The 22,474-nt window shown below is 45.2% G+C and overlaps 1 protein-coding gene across 8 annotated transcripts in view; it reads right to left on the bottom strand.

Moving 5' to 3' along the window:
- The window catches only part of LOC132818954 (torsin-1A-interacting protein 2-like), a 41,692-nt gene extending 27,519 nt beyond the window's left edge, over positions 1–14,173 (bottom strand). For 2 of the 8 annotated variants that reach the window (XM_060830112.1, XM_060830111.1), the window contains exons 1-3: positions 13,778–14,173; positions 11,439–11,483; positions 1,842–1,940 (exon numbers count right to left, since the gene is read on the bottom strand). In XM_060830112.1, the coding sequence (XP_060686095.1) occupies positions 1,842–1,940; positions 11,439–11,483; positions 13,778–13,796 (163 nt within the window). In that variant the 5' untranslated portion in view covers positions 13,797–14,173. Of the gene's footprint in view, positions 1–1,841; positions 1,941–11,438; positions 11,484–13,586 lie in introns of all 8 variants that reach the window. The other 6 variants (XM_060830114.1, XM_060830110.1, XM_060830115.1 and 3 more) reach the window with 6 other exon arrangements.
- Between the last annotated feature and the right edge of the window lie 8,301 nt (positions 14,174–22,474).

Raw genomic sequence — 22,474 nt, 5'->3', positions numbered from 1 at the left:
CAGCATTCCTGTGCATGCACGTCACTGCATGGAGTATAATTAAAAAGACTGGGGAGTTAGAGGCACAAGTTGACATGTAGAAGTATGTTGTGGCAAAAACAGTGACCTGCTTTAAAGAAGGGTAGCACTGAGTGTTAAATATTCTGAGTATAAGGTGCCCAGAAAATGAAGGAAAGGAAGAGGGTTTGTAGAAATGATTAAGGAAATCATTGCAGATGTCGTGGCACAATGGTTAGCACTGCTACCTCACTGTGCCAGAGATCCGGGTTCATTTCCCGCCTCAGCCAACTGTCTGTGTGGAGTTTGCACATTCTCCCTGTGTCTGTGTGGGTTTCTTCCAGGTGCTCCGGTTTGCTCCCACAGTCCAAAAATGTGCAGGTGAACTGGCCATGCTAAATTGCCCATAGTGTTAGGTGAAGGGGTAAATGTAGGGAATGGGTCTGGGTGGGTTGCTCTTCGGAGGGTCGGTGTGGACTTGTTGGGCCAAAGGGCCTGTTTCCACACTGTAAGTAAGTAGTAAGTCCCAAAGGGTTCACCGATGAAATCAATTTGGTTAAAGTTAAGGAGCAAAAAGGATGCAACTAAATTGTTTAATGGAATTTTCTGACCATCAACCAGTGGGAAGGATGTACAGAAACAAATATGGAGGGAAATCAGAGAGATGCTAACATTATAAACTAGTTACAATGAGGAATGTCAATTACCCAAACATAGACTTGTAGTATAGTGGTAATGTAAGGAATAGCAAGTGGCAAGCCTTCCTAGATTGTATTCTTGAGAATTCCCTACAACAGTACGCTGTCAAAAAAGTTGAGATTCACTGTTGGACGTGGTTGTCAAAAATTAGATGGACCAAGTGCATAAAATGTCAGTAGGGACAGCATTTAGGAGACAGTAATCATTGTACTGGAAGGTTTAGCATGATGGAGGAGAATGACAATGATCAATCCAAAGTAAGAAGAATTGATTATAGAAAGCTGATTTCAACGGAGCAAATAGACTGGGCCAGATAGACTGGAACAAAAGGTAAGAGGTGAATACATGGATTTCAAAAATAAACTATGTCTTAAGAGGAGAAGGTTCGACTAACAATCAGGGCATGATCCTTCAAATGCAAAGGGGAGGACAAAAACAATTCCAGAATTTCCTGGATAACAGAGGAGATAGAAATTAAGAGAAAGAAGATAAAGTGTGCCTATGACAGGTGTCATTTATAAAATAAAGTTGACAACAAAAATAAATTTTAAAAATTCAGAGGGGAGTGAACAGGAGTATAAAAAAAGCAAAGAGGAATAATGAGAAAACACTAGAAGCCAAATTCTAGGATAATCCAAAATGGTTCTATTACAGTATTAAAATGTGGAATAGAGCCAATTCAAATCAAAAAATGGAGCAAAGGGTGTGGCTGAGGTATTAAATGAATACTTTGCTATTTGTCTTTACCAAGGAGTTGGATGTCACCCAGGCCATGCTGACAGAAGACGGAACTATGGACACAGATCATTGAACATTGACAGGACAGGTAGAGAGAGCATAGAATACTCTGGGCTTAATCAACACAGGCACAGAGCACTAAAAGAAGTTTAATAATACTAAAGTAGTACTTATTAAATTTTTAAGGACACACACAAATGTCGCAATAGTACATTCTGTGCCCTTATTCTTCTGGGCAGAGTCCATGGCATCTGGTAATGAAATAGAGAATGTATCATGTGTATCTGACTGCTTTGCCCAAAGTTGAGTGCAACCTAAATGTCATATCCACACTGTTGGAATCAGAAATTTGTTTGTCAAAAACATCACCAGCATTTTCTCTGCATTTTCAACTTGCTTTTCCTCACCAGTATCACACTGACTATCCAACTTGGTCTTCTGCTGCAGGTTGTTCTCATCACCATTCTGCTCCTGAGATCTCTGTTCAGGTTTATGTTCTGAGACAACTAAAAGTGATGGAGTGAACAACAGTCAGCTTTCAGACCAAGCAAAAGTATCTCATCAGAATTTAGTCAAAGTCTTATTAAAAATTAAAGACTCTTAATCATAAAAAACCTTCTTTCTGAATCACAAAACACTTTGCATCCATAATTACAAAATAAGTCTTGGAAAGAAAGATGACAGATTGGAATCAAGTCTGATGGATGGTCCATCTAATACCATCTAATGTATTGCAGGAAGTGTCTACAGACTGTGATCAAAGAGTGGTTCTGATAATAGCATATAAGGTTCTGACCACCATGAGCTCGGCAAATACGTTCAGTCTCTCAGTAATTATCCTGTAGGGAACAATGTTTTTAATGTGAGAGGGATAGAATATTTCAACAATGCCAATGTATGTTGAGCTGCAACAACAGACTTAGATTAGATTGCTTACAGTGTGAAACATGCCCTTCGGCCCAACAAGTCCACACCGACCTGCTGAAGCACAACCCACCCATACCCCTACATTTACCCCTTACCTAACACTACAGGCAATTTTAGCATGGTCAATTCACCTGATCCGCACATCTTTGTGATTGTGGGAGGAAACCGGAGCACCTGGAGGAAACCCACGCAGACACGGGGAGAACGTGCAAACTCCACACAGTCGCCTGAGGCGTGAATTGAACCCAGGTCTCTGGCGCTGTGAGGCAGCAGTGCTAACCACTGTGCCACCGTGCCGCCCACTTGAAAGCATTAATTGAGTGATGATTTGGAGTTCTGTACCAACCAGTCAATATCCAACATTTTCCAGCAAGTTAAGTTGTGAACCATACATACAGCAGCAATGTTAGCAAAATAAAAAACAGGTTAGGTAGTAATTGCTGCACTCTTACATCTTTAACTAATTTTTTTTGGAAGATGACCGAGACTTCAGAACAACTGGCTTCTCACAATCTCATAACATGACGATTGTATTGTATAGCTAATTAAAATACAAAACAGAACCCCTACAGTGCAGAAAGACACCATTTTGCCCATTAAATCTGCACTGATCCTCTGAAGAGCATCCCATTCCCCTGTCCTATCCCCACATTTACCATAGCTAATCCACTTAGCCTGCACATCCCGGGACACTAAGGACAATTTAACAGTCAATCCACCTAAACTGCACATCTTTGGACTGTGGGAGGAAACCGGAGCACCTGACAGAAATCCACACTGAACAGGGAGAATGTGCAAATCCACACAGACAGTTGCCCAAGGTTGGAATTGACCCAGGCTCCCCATGGCTGTGAGGCAGCAGTGCTAACCCCCGAGCCACCATGCAAGATTTTCCGAATGAACATCGCTTAATTGGATTCATCATTCAACAGAACATAAATCTATTGCAAGCATCTTAAGTACCCAGAGACCCTGAAATAACAAAGTCAGAATGTGATCATAACATGTGACCATGTAAAATCTCTGAGGACGGATTTCTCCACCCGAAACATTAACTTTGATTTTTTTCCACAGATGTTCCCAGACCTACTGAGCTTTTTCAGCAATTTCTACTTTTATCTTGTAAGACATCTGGTTCCAACAGGTATTGAGACTGAAGTTTCTCAATACTGTCTGCTCACTCCTTTTCCTCATACTCACTAATCTACATTTACCAAGGAGATAGATGCTACCCAGGTCATAGTGACAGAAGAGGGAACTCTGTCAGTAGAGGGGTTCAAAATTGATAAGAAGTGGCGAAAAGATAGCACTACTGAAGATTTACAAGATACAGGGACCAGATAAGACCACAAGAAGTATATCCAAGAATTGTGGAAGACATTTGGACATCAGTCTTCCCTAGGTTCAGGTGTGGTGCCAGAAGAATAGACAATTACAAACATCACACCCTTGTTCAGAAAAGATTTGGAGATGTCAGTGTTGGACTGGGGTGTACAAAGTTAAAAAATCACACAACACCAGGTTATAGTCCAACAGGTTTAATTGGAAGCACACTAGCTTTCAGAGCGTCGCTCCTTCATCAGGTGATAGTGGAGGGCTCAATCCTACCACACAGAATTTATAGCAATCAATTACAGTGTGATATAACTGAAATTATACATTGAAAAATTGATTGTTAAGTCTTTCATCTGTTTGAATATAGTGATAGTTTCACTTCTTTCATGTGTAAACCACAAAACCTTTTTTTAAAAAAGTTGCATTCTCAGGTTAGCTGTTAACAATGGTGATAGCTAGACAATATGTTGAAGGTGCTAGCCCCCTGTGTTCTCTGGATTAGTGGTGCTGGAAGAGCACAGCAGTTCAGGCAGCATCCAAGGAGCAGCGATTATTGGATGCTGCCTGAACTGCTGTGCTCTTCCAGCACCACTAATCCAGAATCTGGTTTCCAGCATCTGCAGTCATTGTTTTTACCCCTGTGTTCTCTATCTATGCCAAGATGTTTAGATTGATTCTAGTCTAAAAGGTGATATAACAGAGATTTACATGAATTCATGCAGTTTTTGAGCTCACTGTTCTACATGAATGTATGCACTTTTTGAGCAAAGTATAATGCAACCTTGCAAGTACAAATTCACTCCACAAAATATATGTGTGCATGTGGATCTTTGTGTGTGTCTGTCTGTCTGGGTTGGGAGTTGAGAGTGTGAGAAAGTGTATGTGTGTGTAGTGAGTGTGTCACGGTAGGCACTGCAAGACGTGTCAGAGTGTGGACATAGATACGACCATTATGTGTAGAGACACCTCCCACCTTATACATGGCAGGTACTCATGTGACTCAGCCAACGTGGTCTATTTTATACGTTGCAGGGAAGGATGCCCTGAGGCATGGTACATTGGGGAAACCGAGCAAAGGCTACGACAACGGATGAATGGACACCGCACAACAATCAACAGACAGGAGTGTTCCCTCCCAATTGGGGAACACTTCAGTGGTCCAGGACATTCAACCTCGGACCTTGGGGTGACCATCTTCCAAGGCGAACTTCGGGACAGGCAGCAGCGGTATGTGGCTGAGCAGAGGCTGATTGCTAAGTTTGGTACCCATAGGGAGGGCCTCAACCACGACCTTGGGTTCATGTCACATTATAGGTGACCACCATTGCGCTATACACACACAAAGATACTCCTACACACATACACGCACTCCTTTACACACAGACACCCACACACCCTTACAGACACACACACTCCCACACGCACCCCCTCACAGACTTAAGACACTCTACACTCACTACACATACACACAGACAGACAAAGACACATATATTTTGTGGGGTGAATTTGTACTTGCAGGGTTACATTGTACTTTGCTCAAAAACTGCATGAATTTATGTAAAACACTGTTATCTCACTTTTTAGATTAGAATCAATCTAAACATTAGGTCATAGACAGAGAACACAGGGGGCTAACACCTTCAAGATATTGTCTAGCTATCACTATTGTTAACAGCTAACCTGAGAATGCAACTTTTTAAAAAAAAGTTTTGTGATTTACACGTGAAAGAAGTGAAACTATCATGGTATTCAAACAGATGAAAGACTTAACAATCAATTTTCAATGTATAATTTCAGTTACATCACACTGTAAATGTTTGCTATAAATTCTGTGTGTTAGGATTGAGCCCTCCACTGTCACCTGATGAAGGAGCGATGCTCCAAAAGCTAGTGTGCTTCCAATTAAACCTGTTGGACCACAACCTGGTGTTGTGTGATTTTTAAACTTTGTTCAGAAAAGGTTTTAAGGATAAGCCCAGCAGTTATAGACCAGCCAGTTTTGTGGCAATGGTGCGAAAGCATCTAGAAATAATTGTGTAGGATAGAATTTGTAACCACATGGATTATAGTGGTTGGTTTGGAAGAACCAGTACACAAAAGGGAAATCATGTTGAACCAACTTGCTGGAGTCTTTTAATGAGGTCCTGGTAACAGTCAGTCAGGGTAATGCTGTTGGTAGTGTACATTGGTCAAATCAATACCATGCAACATTATAGCTCATGGAATAAAAGGGACAGTAGCAATATGGATGAAAAACTGGCTAAGTAATCAGAAACTGAATGATGGTCAATGGAGATATATTGTCTGGAAGAAGGTTTGTAGTGGATTTTCCTAGAGGTTGGTGTTGCAGATCTTGTTTTGCCTGACAGACATTGATGATCTAGATCTTGCTGTGCAGGGGGCAGTTTCAAAGTTTGCAGCCCTCTTATGGTGGAGTAGTAATGTCCTTATCCCTGGACAGGGAAGCTCAGGTTCAAGACCCATCTACTCCAGAGGTGTGTAATAACAATTCTGAATAAGTTGTTTAGAAAAATAGGCTATTTTTTTAAAATATTAATTTAAAATGGGGAAGTAATGGTCTAGTGGATTATTGCTGGACTGCTGGTTCAAGAAACTCAAAGTTTGAAGCTTATACAAAATGTTGTAAACTGTGAGGAGGACAGTGTAGAATATCAAAAGGTCATAAAGAAGTTGGTGGAGTGGGTGGATGGGTGGCAGATGGGCTTCAATTTAGAGACATGTGAACTGATGCATTACTGTAGCAAGAATATGGACACAAAATATAAGAGGTACAATTCTAAAGGTAGCGCAGGAGTAGAGGTACCTGGGTGTAAATGTGCACAGAACCTCAAACATGGCAGGACAGCAAGAACATCAGACCACAGGAACAGGAACTTGTTATTCAGTTCCTCAAATTTCTTCTGCCATTTAATGAGATAATGGCTGATCTGTGACCTGAATCCATGTACCTGCCTTTAGTCTATAACTCTTCAAATTGGTTTGGAAACATGTGAAAACCTGGCTGGTAAGAGCCATTTTTGCTCTTCAAGACTGTTTTAAGCACACTGACTGGCGTGTGTTCAGAGAGGCCACAACCGATGGCAATTCCATCAACTTAGAGGAGTACACAGCATTTGGTGATTTGCTACATTAGCAAGTGTATTGATGCCGTCGCTGTATCCAAGACCATCCCTTCTCACCACAACCAAAAGGCGTGGATGACCTCTAAGGTGTGTGTGCAGCTGAGAACCCATGATTGCACCTTCAGAGCAGATGACAAGGTGGCCGTAACAACAGCGAGGGCCAACCTGACCCAGACCATCAAAGAGGCAAAGCATGCACATGCACAGAGAAAACACAGCCACTTTCAGGATATGCCGAGCATGTGGAAGGACATCCAGGCCATCACCAACTACAGAACAGCATCACTTGTGCAGGTGATGCCTCCCACCTGAATGAGTTGAACAACTTTTATGCACGGTTTGAGGCAAGAAATGATGTGGCAGCGAGGAAGTCCGCCCCCACCCGCCAATGACCAGGTGCTGTGTCTTACCACGGCCGATCTGAGGAAAACCCTATGCAGAGTCAACCCACGTAAGCCTGCTGGACCAAATAACATCCCAGGCAGAGTGTTCAGAGAATGCTCTGGTGTACTAACGGATGTTCTCACAGACATCTTCAACATCTCCTTGAGCTGCACCATAGTTCCAATGCACTTCAAGACCGCTACCATCGTCCCCATGCTGAAGACATCTTCAGCAGCCTGTCTCAGTGATTACCGCCCTGCTATGCTTATGCCCATCATCATGAAGTGCTTCAAGAGGCTTGTGGTGAGGCATATTAAGACCTTGCTGCTCCCCTCACTAAACACCCTGCAGTTCACGTATTGACCCAACCGCTCAACAGATTATGCCATTTCCACCACCTTCCATCTGGCCCTTACCCACCTGGAGAAGAACGACACCTCCGTCAGACTACTGTTCATAGACTTCAATTCTGCATTTAACACCATCGTTCCTCAGCATATGATTGGAGAGCTGAGTCTGCTGGGTCTAAATACCTCCCTGTGTAACTGGATCCTGGACTTTCTGACGCGAAGAACTCAAATCAGTCCGGATCGGGATCAGCATCTCCAACACCATCACACTGAGCAGGGGAGCCACCTCAGGACTCTGTGCTCAGTTCACTACTGTTCACGCAGCTGACACATGACTGTGCAGCAATGCACAGGTCAAATCACATCATCAAGTTCACTCATGATACGACTGTAATGGGTCTCATCAGCAGGAATGACGAGTCAGCATACAGAGGCGAGGTGCAGCAGCTAACAACCTGTCTTTACGTGGCCACCGCCATCCGACGCCTTAAAACGGCGGTGCTCGGATCCGACGTAATGCACCAGTTGGAGGATGCTCAGGTGTGCGGTGGGATCCCATCCGCGCTCACCCCACCCCCACAGAATTTCACATTGGCCCCAAGGTCCCATACTTCCCGCGGGAGTCTGTGCCCCAAACCTGAGCCGCCTCCGGAATTTTAATTTTGTCCCTTTTAAGAACGTTAAAAGGTGGGCCCTGTATCGACTGCTGCTGCACACCATCCACCTCTTCTCCCTCATCCACCGTCTGGACATGCCTTGGCATACCCATTTGCCACCGGCGGTGGGGATCCCCAGTGGAGAGCTCTCTACGCAGGAGTCCTCCCCCTTTCTCTCGGGGATCTAGGGTGGAGGGTGCTGCATGCAGCAGTCCCCTGCAACCGCAGATTGCGGTGGTTCACGGACTCCAGCCCAACTGCTTGTTCTGTGGTGCTGTGGAGTCCGTGGACCACGTGTATATTAGGTGTGGGAATTTGCACTCCCTTTTTGATTTTCTTAAAAACCTCCTCCTTTGCTTTTGGTTGCACTTCAGTCCCACGCTCCTGATCTTCGGGCACCCGGTACGGAAGAGGGAGGGCAGGTCTGAAGACCTCCTCGTGGGTCTGCTCCTGGGCCATAAACTGGTCATAAACAGGTCCAGGCAGCGGGCCGTGGAGGGGGTCGTTAGGGCCGACTACCTGCCCCTCTTCCGCGGTTGCGTTCGAGCCCGGGGGTCCTTGGAGAAGGAGAACGTGGTGTCCACCAACACTCTGGAGTTGTTCAGGGAGAGGTGGGCGCCGCAGGGAGTGGAGTGCATTATTTCCCCCTCCAACGCTATTTTGATATAATCCCTGCCCTCCCCTTCACTGTTTGATCACACAGCATTGCCCTTTGATGTGAAGGGCACTGCTTGTCACTGGCCACTTGAGTGTTTCCTTTCTTTCTGGTGGTGGAAATTGAATAAAGATATGTACAGCTTGTGTCTCTCACTGTGTCTCACACCTGCACAAAATAAGCAGGAGTGTAATAAATATTTGCTGAAAAAACTGCACTACATTGTATTTATTTAAAATTATCTTCCATTTTGAAAAGTTGGGAAAAGAATGTTTAGCTATTTTGCTTCAAATCAAACAGTAATGCAATAAGTTTAATATTAATGTAAAAATAATTGTAAAAAAAAACAACCTGTCTCTGAATGTGGACAACACGAAAGAGATAGTTGTTGACTTCAGGACGGCACAGAGTGACCACTTTCTGCTGGACATCGACGGTTCCCCTGTGGAGATCATAATTTCTTGGCAAATACCTGGCAGAGAATCTCACTTGGATCCTCAACACCAGCTCTATATCCAAGAAAGCCCAGCAGCATCTCTACTTTCTGCGCAGGCTGGGGAAAGCCCAACTCCCACCCCCCATCTTCACTGCATTCTACAGAGGGTTCGGAAGTTGAACCGTCTCGGATCATAAGACCCTACAATGGATGGTGAGTACAGCTGAGATCACCAGGGTCTCTCTTCCCTCCATTACAGACATTTATTTCACACGCTGCATCCGAAAGGCTAAGTGCATTGTGGAAGACACCACACACCCCTCACTCAAACTCTTCTTCCTCCTGCCATCTGGCAGAAGATACCAAAACATACGGTTTCTCACAGTCAGACTGTGCAACAATTTCTTCCCCCAAGCCATCAGGCTCCTTAACACAGTATAACTGGACTCTTTCCCATCTGAAATTCTTTCATATAGCTGCTTGAAAAATGTCTATCATTCATTATTCTTCTGTTACACTGTAACTTGTGTATTTTGCACTTCTTATGCACTTTATGCCATGTGCTGTCAATTTATCACCCTCAGTACTGGAGCAACGCTGTCTCATTTTTACTGTATCAGCTGTATATGGTAGAAATGACAAATAAGAGCTACTCTACTCTATTTAATACCATTGCTTCACAACTTTAATTATGAGACTTAAGTAGTTTTCAACAGATCTAGCACCCACTGCCATCTCTGGAAGAGAGTTCCCAACATCTATCATCCTGTGTGTACAGAAATGCTGCCTTACATCTCAGTTCAACAGTCTGACACTAATTCTCAGACTAAGCCCATAATTCTAGAATCCCCAACCAGGGTAAATTGTTTATCCAAGGCCAATATATCCTTCCTAAGGTTTGACCCCGGATTTGCTCACCGTATTCCAAATGGACTCTAACTTGGGTTTGTATAATTGCAGCATTACTTCTGCATCCTTATACTCCAGTCCTCTAGAAATAAAGGCCAGCATTGTATCAGCTTTCTTGATTATTTTCTGCACCTGTTCATGGCAGATCGAGCAGTTTAGGAAACGAATATTACTCTGGGCTTTATTAACAGGGGCATAGAGATCAAGAGCAAGGCTATTATGCTTAACTTGCACAAGACAGTTGTTAGACCTCAAATGGAGTATTATGTTACCATTCTGGGTGCCAACCTACAAGAAGGATGTGATCCCTTTGAAGAGAGTACCGATGAGACTTTCAAGAATAGGTCCAGGACTGAGAGACTCCAGTTATTAGGATAGGTTGGAAGAGTTTACGATTATTCTCCTTGGAGAGAGGGAGGCTAACAGGAAATCTGATCAAATATTTCAAAATAAATGGAGCAGACTGGAAGAAACTATCTTTACTCATAAAAGTGTTAAGAACTAGAAGACACAGATTTAAAATATTTCATGAAAGAAACAAATACGATATGAAAAAAAACTCATTCACACATTGAGTGGTTTGGGTCTGGGATGCACTGCAATGCAGAGGTAAACTTGATGCACTATTGAGGGCATTAAATTATTATTTAGAGAGAAACAATGTACAAGGGTATGGGGAAAAGCTTGAGAAGCACATTAAGTCATCATGTTTTGAAGAGCCTACACAGACTCAATTGGCCAAATAGTCTTCTAATTGTAAAATTCACATTCCTACATGAATCATGAGCAGTTCTGCTGGATCAAATCAAAAGTTTTAAGATAAACTATGTTTAACACTCTCTAGGAAAATATAATAAACTCTTTATTAATACAACAGGTTGGGGGAAGTGTGGGCAGAGAGCAGGGGAGAGGTTTGCTCCAAACTGTCAGCCCTTTAATAAAATGGACAGAGGTTTCAGAGTACATTCCATGCCCTCATTCTTCTGCTGGGCAGAATGCATTGTGTTTGTTAAGGGAACAGTATTACCTATATCTGATAGCTTTTGCCTAAAGATGAGGTCGACATAAAAGGCAAACCTCTGTTGTCAAACACAGGACTTATTTCACAAAAAACATCATCTGTTTTCTCTCCACTTTTACTTTCATTTTCCTCACTAGTTTCACTTTGATTATCCGACTTTGCCTGCTGCTTCAGGTTTTTCTCATTACCTTCCAGCATCTGAGATCTCTGTTCAGGTTTCTTTTCTGAGCCAACTAGAGTGATGGAATAAAGACCAATCAGCATTCAGACCAAGTAAAAAGTATCATATCAGAAATTAGCCAAAACACATAAAAGTTCAAACGCGCAAAACACTTTTCATCCACATGCACAATTATAGGGAGGCAATGGTGTCACGGTAGTGTCACTAGACTAGCCAACAGTGAAATTTGAATTCAGGAAAAATTTGGGAAAGGGAGCTGGCAGAATAGCAACCATTGTTGATTGTTGTAAAAACCCATCTGGTTCATAAATATTCCATAGGGATAAAAACTACCGTCTTATCTGGTTTGGTATACACATGAATCCAGCCCCACAGCAATGTGATTGACTTTAATGCTGTCTGGGCAATTAGGGTTGGGGAACATTAGTGGATGACAGTGGGTTGTTTGGGGTAGCAGCCCATGTCTGGTGTATGGGGGCTGAGGTAAGGGCATGGGGGAAGGTGCTAAGGCCCTAAAGTTATTGAACTTGATATTGAGTCCTGAACGCTGCAGCATCCCCAGGTGGAAAATTAGATTACTTACAGTGTGGAAACAGGCCCTTTGGCCCAACAAGTCCACACCAACCCGCCGAAGCGCAACCCACCCAAACCCCTACATTTACCCCTTACCTAACACTACGGGCAATTTAGCATAGCCAATTCACCTGACCCGCACATCTTTGTGACTGTGGGAGGAAACCGGAGCACCCGGAGGAAACCCACGCAGACACGGGGAGAACGTGCAAACTCCACACAGTCGCCCGAGGCGGGAATTGAACCCGGGTCCCTGGTGCTGTGAGGCAGCAGTGCTAACCACTGGGCCACCGTGCCCACGTGGGGCTGTTCTTCGAAGTTGCACTGAGCTTTGCTGGAGCACTGCAGCAAGCCTGAAACAAATGCTGACCAGGGAACACAGTGTTGTGTTGAAGTGTCAGGCGGCAGGAAGCTCAGGCTCATTTTTTGTAGACAGCATGTAGGTGTTCTGCAGAGCAGTCACCCAGTCTGTGTTTTGTCTCCCCAATGTAGACCAGACTACATTGTGAGCAGCGAACGCAGTAGACTAGGTTGAAAGAACTGCAGGTAAATTGCTGTTTCACCTGGTAGGTGTATCTGGGACTTTGGACAGTGAGGAGGATATAAACTGGCAGGTTCTGGATCAGTGGTGCTGGAAGAGCACAGCAGTTCAGGCAGCATCCAAGAAGCAGCGAAAACAACATTTTGGGCAAAAGCCCTTCATCAGGAATAAAGGCAGAGAGCCTGAAGTGTGGAGAGATAAGCTAGGGGAGGGGAGAAAAACTGGCAGGTGTTGCACCTTCTGCGATTGTATGGGAAGGTACTGTGGGGGTATGAGAGGGTGTTGGGAGTAGATGAGGAGCGAATAAAGATGTCCCAGAGAGAACAGTCCCTGTGGAAGGCTTTTCAAGGGAGGAGAGGGGAATACGCATCTGGCAGTGGCAGAAATTATTGCTAATGATCCTTTGGATATGGATGCTGGTGGTGATAAGTCAGGACGGGGGCACCCTACTTGTGGGAAGGAAAGAAGAGATGAGGGCCAAAGTGACGGAGATGGGTCCGACACAACTGAGGACCTTGTCAACAGGGTGGGGAATCTTGGTTGAAGGAGAACGACATTTTGGAGGACCTCTTTTAGAAGCTTGTACCATCAGAACAGATATGATGGAGAACCTGGAAGAATGGAATAGAGTCTGGAAAGGAAAGTCTGACTGACACTGCCTTGCCTAATGAGACGGTTTTATCATCCAAAATAGGACATTGTATTCACTGTCAAAACTCTAACGGTGCAAGCAAAACCTGTGGCATTTGCAGGTCAATCCTAATCAATTTACAACTGACATATATATGTGTATATTTTTCCACATTTACGAAAAAAATACACTCAACTAATGGTCAAATGTAAAGTAAGGTTATTTAGATTATAGATGAAAACACGGTTTCGTTTTCCTGAGTGTGTAATCTGATCTCAATGAGCTAACAAACTAAACACGCAGCCAGTGGAGCCAATACTCTAAATTTATCACGGAACTCAGGGCTGCTCCCAGTATCGAAACACAGGAGGTGGCAGGGTGGATTTTAAAACCTCGTGAGTAGCAGTCACCTTCAAATTTTCAGAACTGAAGTTCTGTTCTTTTGCTTTTTAACTTCGGAGGTCCTGGCAAATCCACCTCCGGAGTAGACATTGCACTGCATCGTAACAATTCTGTGATCTTAACCACTTCCCGAAAACTCTCACAATGCAAACAGCCTCTACAGCCGACATCACTCAACGCCCTTCACTTGCCAATTCACCTTCCAGCTGGTGATCCATGCTGCCAGTCAGCGAGAAGTCTCTCAGTGATTGTGGACCCACAGAATGTTCATCCGAACACTCCCCCGACCCTGAAACCAACTAAAACCTCTCCGTCCGCAGCGGCACAGTGTTCGTTTCCGCCCGGTGGATACATGAGCGAGAACCTGCGTTTGCAGAAAGTGACCTGCGAAAGCGGAGGGGAGCTCTCATTGGGACGGACTGTGGGGCAAAATGCATTTACGAAAATCTTCTGTTCGGGTTAAACGACTGTGGAACTGGTGTGGGATGTAGACCGTCATCTGCAAAACAAGTTAATCTGATTCGATCTCCCCACCCAAAACGTATAGTTCCGGAAACGATTTGCAAAACTTCTGTACTCGCGCTAACGGAAACAAAACAAAAAGCCTTGCAAAAGCAAGGAATTGGGGGAAAAGACATCAGTTTCCTGTTTTAACAGACTAGGGGGGAGGGTGGATAAAGGTATGGTCGGTACTAGAATGCCTACGTACTGATAGAACATCCCCTACCAATCGCCACCCACAAATCAGAACCTGCTTTGGAAATCAGAAATTGTTGGAGAAACTTAGCAGGTCTGGCAGCATCTCTGCAGAGAAACAAAGTCAATGTTTCCGGTCCAGTGACCCTTCATCAGAAATGCTTTGATTGGAAGAGAAATAGGTGATGCATCCTGCGCGGTACCTGCACCCCAGTTCAGTGGCAGACCTGTCTTGGCTTCATATCATTAAATATCTCTCTCCAACAAAAGTCAACCAATCAAACTGAAATTTTGCATTGAGTTGGCCTTCTTTGTGTGGGAGAGAATTCCATTTCTGTTGGTAGGTGTCATGAAGCAGCCAGCGCTTATCTTGTTTACTGAGGCCTAGATTAGGTTCTGTCACTGCCACTCGGCTTCTGATTGCATTACAGCGTTGGTTCAAACATGGGAAAAAGAACTGAATTCCAGGGGTGAGGTAATTAACAGCCCTTAACTGAGCCCACATTTGACTGAGTTTTGCATTAAGGAGCTTGAACAAAACTGGACTCGGAGAAAGTGAGGACTGCAGATGCTGGAGATCAGAGTAGTGAGTGTGGTGCTGGAAAAGCACAGCAAGTCAGGCAGCATCCAAGGACTAGGAGAATTGACATTTCAGGCAAAAGCCCTTCATCAGGATCAGGTCGACACAGTCATTCGACAAGATGATAGCTGATCAACCCCAGGTTTAACTGCAGTTTAATGCCATCTCATCATAACTCTCAACTCTCCAATATTTCAAAAATCAATCTGCCTCCTTGATAAATTCTTCCAGCAATCTAGCTTCCACAAGTCTCTGGGTTGGAGAATTCCAGATGTTCGTTAATTGGAATAAATGATTCCTTCACATCGCTGTTTTAAATGAGTAACTACGGCCCCCAGTTCAAGATTCCCCACAAGCAAACACATATCCTCAAAATCAACCTTTTCAAACCACCTCAGAATCATTTATAGAGTCATAGAGATGTACAGCATGGAAACAGACCCTGCGGTCCAACCTGTCCATGCTGACCAGATATCCCAACCCAATCTAGTCCCACCTGCCAGCATCCTGCCCATTTCCCTCCAAACCCTTCCTTTTCATATACCCATCCAAATGTCTCTTAAATGTTGCAATAGTACCAGTCTCCACCACATCCTCTGGCAGCTCATTCCATAGACGTATCACCCTCTGCATGAAAAGGTTGCCCCTTAGGTCTCTTTTATATCTTTCCCCTCTCTTCCTAAACCTATGCCCTCTAGTTCTGGATTCCCCGACCCCAAGGAAAAGACTTTGTCTATTTATCCTATCAATGCCCATCATAATTTTGTAAACCTCTATAAGGTCAGCCCTCAGCCTCCAATGCTCCAGGGAAAACAGCCCCAGCCTGTTTAGCCTCTCCCTGTAGCTCAAATCCTCCGACCCTGGTAATATCCTTTTAAATCTTTTCTGAACCCTTTCAAGTTTCACAACATCTTTCCGATAGGAAGGAGACCAGAATTGCAAGCAATATTCCAACAGTGGTCTAACCAATGTTCTGTACAGCCGCAACATGACCTCCGAACTCCTGTACTCAATACTCTGACCAATAAAGGAAAGCATAACAAACACCTTCTCACTATCTTATCTACCTGCGACTCTACTTTCAAGGAGCTATGAACCTGCACTCCAAGGTCTCTTTGTTCAGCAACACTCCCTAGGACCTTACCATTAAGTGTATAAGTCCTGCTAAGATTTGCTTTCCCAAAATGCAGCACCTCGCATTTATCTGAATTAAACTCCATCTGCCACTTCTCAGCACATTGGCCCATCTGGTCCAGATCCTGTTGTAATCTGAGGTAACCCTCTTCGTTGTCCACTACACCTCCAATTTTGATGTCATCTGCAAACTCACTAACTGTACCTTTTATGCTCGCATCCAAATCATTTATGTAAATGACAAAAAGTAGAGGACCCAGCACCGATCCTTGTGGCATTCCACTGGTCATAGGCCTCCAGTCGGAAAAACAACCCTCCACCACCACTCTCTGTCTTCTACCTTTGAGCCAGTTCTGTATCCAAGTGGCTAGTTCTCCCTGTATTCCATGAAATCTAACCTTGCTAATCAGTCTCCCATGGGGAACCTTGTCGAACGCCTTACTGAAGTCCATATAGATCACATCTACTGCTCTGCCCTCATCAATCTTCTTTGTTACTTCATCAAAAAACTCAATCAAGTTTGTGAGACATGATTTCCCATGCACAAAGCCATGTTGACTATCCCGAATCAGTCCTTGCCTTTCCAAATACATGTACATTCTGTCCCTCAGGATTCCCTCCAACAACTTGCACACCACTGAGGTCAGGCTCACCAGTCTATAGTTCCCTGGCTTGTCTTTACCGCCCTTCTTAAACAGTGGCACCACATTTGCCAACCTCCAGTCTTCCGGCACCTCACCTGTGACTATCAATGATACAAATTTCTCAGCAAGAAGCCCAGCAATCACTTCTCTAGCTTCCCACAGAGTTCTCGGATACACCTGATCAGGTCCTGGGGATTTGTCCACCTTTAACCGTTTCAAGACATCCAGCACTTCCTCCTCAGTAATCTGGACATTTTGCAAGGTGTCACCATCTATTTCTCTACAGTATATATCTACCATGTCCTTTTCCACAGTAAATACTGATGCAAAATATTCATTTAGTATCTCCCCCATTTTCTGTGGCTCCACACAAAGGCTGCCTTGCTGATCTTTGAGGGGCCCTATTCTCTCCCTAGTTACCCTTTTGTTCTTAATATATTTGTAAAAACCCTTTGGATTCTCCTTAATTCTATTTGCCAAAGCTATCTCACGTCCCCGTTTTGCCCTCCTGATTTCCCTCATAAGTATACTCCTACTTCCTTTATACTCTTTTAAGGATACACTCGATCTATCCTGTCTATACCTGACTTATGCTTCCTTTTTCTTAACCAAACCCTCAATTTCTTTAGTCATCCAGCATTCCCCATACCTAACAGCCTTCCCTTTCACCCTGACAGGAATATACTTTCTCTGGATTCTTGTTATCTCATTTCTGAAGGCTTCCCATTTTCCAGCCGTCCCCTTACCTGTGAACATCTGCCTCCAAGTGGGCGGCACAGTGGCACAGTGGTTAGCACTGCTGCCTCACAGCGCCTGAGACCTGGGTTCAATTCCCGACTCAGGCGATTGACTGTGTGGAGTTTGCACGTTCTCTCCGTGTCTGCGTGGGTTTCCTCCGGGTGCTCCGGTTTCCTCCCACAGTCCAAAGATGTGCGGGTCAGGTGAATTGGCCATGCTAAATTGCCCGTAGTGTTAGGTAAGGGGTAAAATGTAGGGGTAGGGGTATGTGTGGGTTGCGCTTCGGCGGGTTGGTGTGGACTTGTTGGACTGAAGGGCCTGTTTCCACACTGTAAGTAATCTAATCTAATCAGCTTTCAAAAGTTCTTACCTAATACCGTCAAAATTGGCCTTTCTCCAATTTAGAACTTCAACTTTTAGATCTGGTCTATCCTTTTCCGTCACTATTTTAAAACAAAGAGAATTATGGTCGCTGGCCCCAAAGTGCTCCCCCACTGACACCTCAGTCACCTGCCCCGTCTTATTTCCCAAGAGTAGGTCAAGTTTTGCACCTTCTCTAGTAGGTACATCCACATACTGAATCAGAAAATTGTCTTGTACACACTTAAGAAATTCCTCTCCATCTAAACCTTTAACACTATGGCAGTCCCAGTCGATGTTTGGAAAGTTAAAATCCCTGCCATAACTACCCTATTATTCTTACAGATAGCTGAGATCTCCTTACAAGTTTGTTTCTCGATTTCCATCTGACTACTGGGGGGTCTATAATACAATCTCAATAAGGTGATCATCCCTTTCTTATTTCTCAGTTCCACCCAAATAACTTCCCTGGATGTATTTCTGGAAATATCCTCTCTCAGTACAGCTGTAATGCTATGCCTTATCAAAAATGCCACTCTCCCTCCTCTCTTGCCTCCCTTTCTATCCTTCATGTAGTTTTTGTATCCTGGAACATTAAGCTGCCAGTCCTGCCAATCCCTGAGCCATGCTTCTGTAATTGCTATGATGTCCCAGTCCCATGTTCCTAACCATGCCCTGAGTTCATCTGCCTTTCCTGTAAGGCCCCTTGCATTGAAATAAATGCAGTTTAATTTATTAGTCCTACCTTGTCCCAGCCTGCCCTGTCTGTTTGACTCACTTCTGTTCTCAGCTGTACCCGTCTCAGATCGATCTCTTTCCTCACTATCTCCCTGGGTCCCCCCTCCCCTCCCACCTTACTAGTTTAAATCCTCCCATGCAGTTCTAGCAAATTTCCCTGCCAGTATATTAGTCCCCTTCCAATTTAGGTGCAATCCATCCTCCTTGTACAGGGCAGTTCTACCCCAAAACAGATTCCAATGATCCAAAAATGTGAATCCTTCTCCCATACACCAGCTCCTCAGCTATGCATTCATCTGCTCTATCCTCCCATTCCCGCCCTCACTAGCTCGTAGCACTGGGTGTAATCCGGATATTACTACCCTTGAGGACCTCCTTTTTAAACTTCTGCCTAACTCTCTGTAATCTCCCTTCAGAGTCTCAAACTTTTCCCTTCCAATGTCATTGGTTCCAATGTGGACAATGACCTCCTGCTGGCCCCTCTCACCCGTGAGAACATTCTGCACCCTGTCTGAGACATCCTTAATCCTGGCACCAGGGAAACAACACACCATTCTGCTTTTTCTCTGCTGGCCACAGAAACGCTTGTCTGTACCTCAGACTACAGAATCCCCAAACACAATTGATCTCTTGGTACCCCTCGTTGCATTAGAGCCAGTCTCAATACCAGAAACTTGGCTGTTCGTGCTACGTTCCCCTGAGAATCCATCACCCCCTACATTTTCCAAAACAGCATACCTGTTTGAAATGGGTATATCCACAAAAGACTCCTGCTCTAGCTGCCTACCTCTCTTACCCTTCCTGGAGTTAACCCATCTATGTGACTGTATCTGAGACTTTGCCCCCTTCCTGTAACTGGTTAAAGCACAGCAGGTTAGGCAGCATCCAAGGAAAAGGAAATTCGACGTTTTGGGCCAGAGCCCTTCATCAGGAATGAGGAGAGTGTGCCAGGCAGGCTAAGATAAAAGGTAGGGAGGAGGGACTTGGGGGAGGGGCGATGGGGATGTGATAGGTGGAAGGAGGTCAAGGTGAGGGTGATAGGCCGGAGTGGGGTGGGGGCGGAGAGGTCAGGAAGAAGATTGCAGGTTAGGAGGGTGGTGCTGAGTTGAGGGAACCGACTGAGACAAGGTGGGGGGAGGGGAAATGAGGAAACTGGAGAAATCTGAGTTCATTCCTTGTGGTTGGAGGGTTCCCAGGCGGTAGATGAGGCGCTCCTCCTCCAGCCGTTGTGTTGTTATGTTCTGCCGATGGAGGAGTCCAAGCACCTGCATGTCCTCGGTGGAGTGGGAGGGAGAGTTAAAGTGTTGAGCCACGGAGTGGTTGGGTTGGTTGGTCCGAGCGTCCCAGAGGTGTTCTCTGAAGCGTCCCACAAGTAAGCGGCCCGTCTCCCCAATATAGAGGAGGCCACATCGGGTGCAGCGGATGCAATAGATGATGTGTGTGGAGGTACAGGTGAACTTGTGGCGGATATGGAAGGATCCCTTGGGGTCTTGGAGGGAAGTGAGGGAGGAGGTGTGGGCGCAAGTTTTACATTTCCTGCGGTTGCAGGGGAAGGTGCCAGGAGTGGAGGTTGCGTTGGTGGGGGGTGTGGACCTGACGAGGGAGTCACGAAGGGAGTGGTCTTTGCGGAACGCTGATAGGGGAGGGGAGGGAAATATATCCCTGGTGGTGGGGTCCGTTTGGAGGTGGTGGAAATGACGGCGGATGATACATTGTATACGGAGGTTGGTGGGGTGGTAGGTGAGAACCAGTGTGGTTCTGTCTTGGTGGCGGTTGGAGGAGCGGGGCTCAAGGGCGGAGGAGCGGGAAGTGGAGGAGATGCGGTGGAGGGCATCGTCGATCACGTCTGGGGGGAATCTGCAGTCCTTGAAGAAGGAGGCCATCTGGGCTGTGCGGTGTTGGAACTGGTCCTCCTGGGAGCAGATGAGGCGGAGACAAAGGAATTGGGAATATGGGATGGAGTTTTTACAGGGGGCAGGTTGGGAGGAGGTGTAGCTCAGGTAGCTGTGGGAGTCAGTCGGTTTATAGTAGATGTCTGTGTTGAGTCGGTCGCCCGAGATAGAGATGGAAAGGTCTAGGAAGGGGAGGAGGAGTCTGAGACAGTCCAGGTGAATTTGAGGTTGGGATGGAAGGTGTTAGTAAAGTTGATGAACTGTTCAACCTCCTCGTGGGAGCACGAGGCAGCGCCGATACAGTCATCGATGTAGCAGAGGAAAAGGTGGGGGGTGGTGCCAGTGTAGTTGCGGAAGATGGACTGTTCCACATATCCTACAAAGAGACAGGCATAGCTGGAGCCCATGCGGGTGTCCATGGCTGGAGGAGGAGCGCCTCATCTTCCGCCTGGGAACCCTCCAACCACAAGGAATGAACTCAGATTTCTCCAGTTTCCTCATTTCCCCTCCCCCCACCTTGTCTCAGTCGGTTCCCTCAACTCAGCACCGCCCTCCTAACCTGCAATCTTCTTCCTGACCTCTCCGCCCCCACCCCACTCCGGCCTATCACCCTCACCTTGACCTCCTTCCACCTATCACATCCCCATCGCCCCTCCCCCAAGTCCCTCCTCCCTACCTTTTATCTTAGCCTGCCTGGCACCCTCTCCTCATTCCTGATGAAGGGCTCTGGCCCGAAACGTCGAATTTCCTGTTCCTTGGATGCTGCCTAACCTGCTGTGCTTTAACCAGCAACACATTTTCAACTGTGATCTCCAGCATCTGCAGACCTCACTTTTTACCCCTTCCTGTAACTGCCATCCATCACATACAGTTGCTGTTGCAAATTCCTCATCGCTTCTCCTGTCTCTCCAACCGATCCACTCAATCTGATAAGATTCGCAGCCAGCAGCATTTATGGCAGATATAATCCGCAGTAACCCTTAAACTCTCTTTAAACTCTCACATCTGACAAGAAGTACATATCACTGCAAAGGCCACTTTTGCTCCTTCACAGACCCAGAAAATAACACCGTCTTATTCCTCTACAAACACTGCCCCAGGTTAAATTAATAGCTATGGCTTATATTTTAAGCTTAATCAAGCGTCTTATCTCTAAAAGCATATAATCAAGAAAGAACCCACTGTACTCACTACTGCAGCCTTTCTATTTGACAGACTTAAAACAACAATTAACTTATCTGATTCTGTGCTGTGAACTTCGCCCAACAGTTCCTCCAAGATTAGTTGTGAATGTCACTGTTTGTTAATTTTTCCCAGATGCACTCCGATGTCCAGCAATACACAAATTCAAACAGCAAAGGCGGAAACTGTGCAGGTTTTCTCTCTCTCTCTTCTGCACTGCCCTCACCATGTGCTTCCTTTGTCTGCTCTTCTCCCTTTTAAACTGCTGGTGTTTTGACTTTTTTTTTCCAAAGTTCCAAAACAATGGAACAGCATAGAAAACAGTAATTGCTGCTCCTGGGATTCGAGGAAATCACCTCCAACACCTAAAAAACCTCAAAAAAAGGAGCAGCTCTTACAGCCAGAAATTTTTCCCTTTGTGCAAGCAGGCCCTTCAGCCCAACCAGTCCACACCAACCCTTTGAAGAGTAACCCACCCAGGACCATTTCCCTCTGCCTAATGCACCTAACACTATGAGCAATTTAGCATGGCCAATTCACCTGACCAGAAATCTTTGGAATGTGGGAGGAAATCAGAGCACCTGGAGGAAACCCACACAGACACGGGGAGAACGTACAAACTCCATGCAGACAGTCACCCGAGGCATGGAATCGAACCTGGGACCTTGATGCTATGAGGCTGCAGTGCTAACCACTGAGCCACCGTGAGCCTAATTTATGTTTCAATAAGCTCACCCCTCATTCCTCTAAACTCTGATGATTGAAGGCCTAAGCTGTTCTCATAAGTCAACCACCTCATCCCAGGATTCAGCCTACTGAATCTTTTTTGAACTGTATCCAATGCCAGTATATTGTCCCTTAAATACAGGGACCAAAACTGTTTGCAGCCTTCCAGGGGTGGTCTCATAAACACTCTGCACAATTAGGAACAT

Source organism: Hemiscyllium ocellatum, chromosome 9 (genome assembly GCF_020745735.1).
Source record: "Hemiscyllium ocellatum isolate sHemOce1 chromosome 9, sHemOce1.pat.X.cur, whole genome shotgun sequence".
NCBI classification, from domain to species: Eukaryota; Metazoa; Chordata; class Chondrichthyes; order Orectolobiformes; family Hemiscylliidae; genus Hemiscyllium; species Hemiscyllium ocellatum.
Note: the sequence above shows the minus strand (reverse complement) of the source record. Positions and strands in the feature narration are given on the sequence as shown.